The sequence below is a fragment of the Cryptomeria japonica genome, chromosome 9, assembly GCF_030272615.1.
Source record: "Cryptomeria japonica chromosome 9, Sugi_1.0, whole genome shotgun sequence".
In the NCBI taxonomy this organism is placed as follows: Eukaryota; Viridiplantae; Streptophyta; class Pinopsida; order Cupressales; family Cupressaceae; genus Cryptomeria; species Cryptomeria japonica.
This window is the reverse complement of record NC_081413.1, coordinates 37615571-37617618: the sequence shown is the minus strand read 5'-3', so window position 1 is coordinate 37617618 and position 2048 is coordinate 37615571. Positions and strand designations below refer to the sequence as shown.

At 33.9% G+C, this 2048-nt stretch overlaps 1 protein-coding gene across 1 annotated transcript; it reads right to left on the bottom strand.

The window, feature by feature from the left end:
* Positions 1-250: 250 nt before the first annotated feature.
* Positions 251-1650, bottom strand: LOC131068846 (LOB domain-containing protein 24-like). The gene is made up of 2 exons (XM_058004126.2): positions 1456-1650; positions 251-668 (listed from the first exon to the last, which is right to left on the bottom strand). The coding sequence occupies exons 1-2, from the start codon at positions 1606-1608 to the stop codon at positions 402-404; spliced, it is 420 nt and encodes a 139-aa protein (XP_057860109.2). The 5' UTR covers positions 1609-1650; the 3' UTR covers positions 251-401.
* Between the last annotated feature and the right edge of the window lie 398 nt (positions 1651-2048).

The following is a 2048-nucleotide window of genomic DNA, read 5'->3' as shown; positions in this document are numbered from 1 at the left end:
AGAATAGAGAAATTAAAAGAAAAATTAACATCATCACATTTGTTCTAACTCTGCCGTTTGATTTAAATACAGTTTAAGTATGTCCCAGTACAATAAAAGTGGAAACAATCAAGGCCTGATGGCTGGGTGCAAGACAAAATTCTGGGGGTTTTAATCAAAGCAGAAGGCTCACCCAGGTTTGAGCGACGGCCTGAATCCTCAATAATGACGTCCCACCCGGTAAGAAAAATAAATCAGAGACATTCATATAAAAATATAAACGAGCCAAGTTTATTAAAATATATATTTAATACAAATGTTCATTAGGATAAGCAGCATAATTGTAAAATAGTATTAAAGCGTTTTTGAAACAGTGAGGAATGCTCTGACCTCCATAATACAAATTTCAATATAATCTTCTCTTAAATTTGCACTTCCCATAGCGGTTCACAAAACAGCATTTGATCCACCTCGTCACAAATGGTGGGAAGGGAAACAAAATTGTGATGTTCAAAACGCATATCCAGGAGCTCTGCTTGCGTGGCTGCCAACTTGGACTCCTGCTCAGCAATCCGCTTCTGCAGTTGATGGATCTCTCTAGTACACCCATAAACAGGGTCCTCCATTCTGGCAGTCGCTTCATACACCAAACTCTTCACTACATCTGCTCTTTGCTCAGCTTTAACATCCTATTACAATACCACATCAAAACCATGAATTTCATTTAACACTGTTTTCCCACTAGTAAGTAAAGCATTTTCCCACTAGTAAGTAAAGCATCTGACCAAACACAGATCAATGAGAAGGAAATTTCTGTCTAGCTGACTCAAACAAAACCAGCATATACTTAAAGAAACAGAGACCACAATTTTCTGTTCATTTATTTAGCCTACATAGAAAGAATTTGACTAAAACAACTGCAAGTACTGATTGAAGTATGTCCAGTAAATTTCTTAACAGGATCTGGGTGAGAACTTTAACATAAGAAACTCTAGCCAACAAAACCAGCCCCCCCACCTAACATAACAAAACAAAACTCTTGCCAACAGAATTACACCCCAGTTCAGTATGAGAAAACATTAAATACACAGACATTAAACTTCCACAGTTTATATTTCACAGTTCATAATGAATATTATGCTAAGCTTCTAGATTCAACTGTGTATACTTTGTTTGCATCAATATTTCAGATCATATTTCATAATTTATGTTTCACAGTTCATAATGAATATTATGCTAAGCTTCTAGATTCAACTGTGTATACTTTGTTTGCATCAACATTTCAGATCATATTTCATAATTTATGACTTGTGATCCGAAACATTGATGCAAACAAAACACAATTGAATCCAGAAACCTAGCCTAATATTTAATACATTCTTAAAAACAATTTAAAATCTCTACTATTTCTGGTATTAGAGAATCAGACTTAAGGCCGAAGAACGCAAATTTAGAAATTGGGTACAGTTACGTTACTTTAAGCATTTTCAGGACATTGTTGAATCCGTACACTTTCTGTACGAGCCCAAACTTTTGAAGGTCATCGGAAGGAAAATGAGGAGCCAGCAAACATTCATCCGAACATTTTTTGCGCTGTGATCGACAAGCTGCACACGCCGAAGGTGCCATCTTCCCCTTTGCAATGCCCTGCACTTTGTTGCTAATATTTATAGAAAATCCAACACAGGAGTTTTATATTATATTCTTACTCAAATGTTATAAAAAATTTGTCAATGTGTTTTTGTTTTGTTAGTGAAGTTGAATGGTTCTTAAATCAAATCTTGACGTGTAAGGCTCTGACATCATAAGATTTGAAGGCTCTGACATCATAAGATATGATATGGGGATTGTATTGACAAAAAATTCTTATATTTTAATTATTCAGAATGTGCTTTCACATTGAAGATCTCTCAACATCACAAATTGTCTAATATTTATCTTTTTTTAACAATTTCACTTTTTAAAAATAATATGATTTACTTCTTTGTATTATTATTATTGTTTCTATTTTTAATTTTCTCTGTCTATTTTTACGACATAGAAGTATGCGATGTAAATAATTGTACTTT

Bases quoted from the DNA above. Each gene is read 5' to 3' on its own strand.
- LOC131068846 (XM_058004126.2), bottom strand. From the start codon at position 1,608: ATGGCACCTTCGGCGTGTGCAGCTTGTCGATCACAGCGCAAAAAATGT. The intron at 669-1,455 runs GTAACGTAACTG...GTATTGTAATAG, and splicing joins ATGTCCTGAAAATGCTTAAA to GATGTTAAAGCTGAGCAAAG.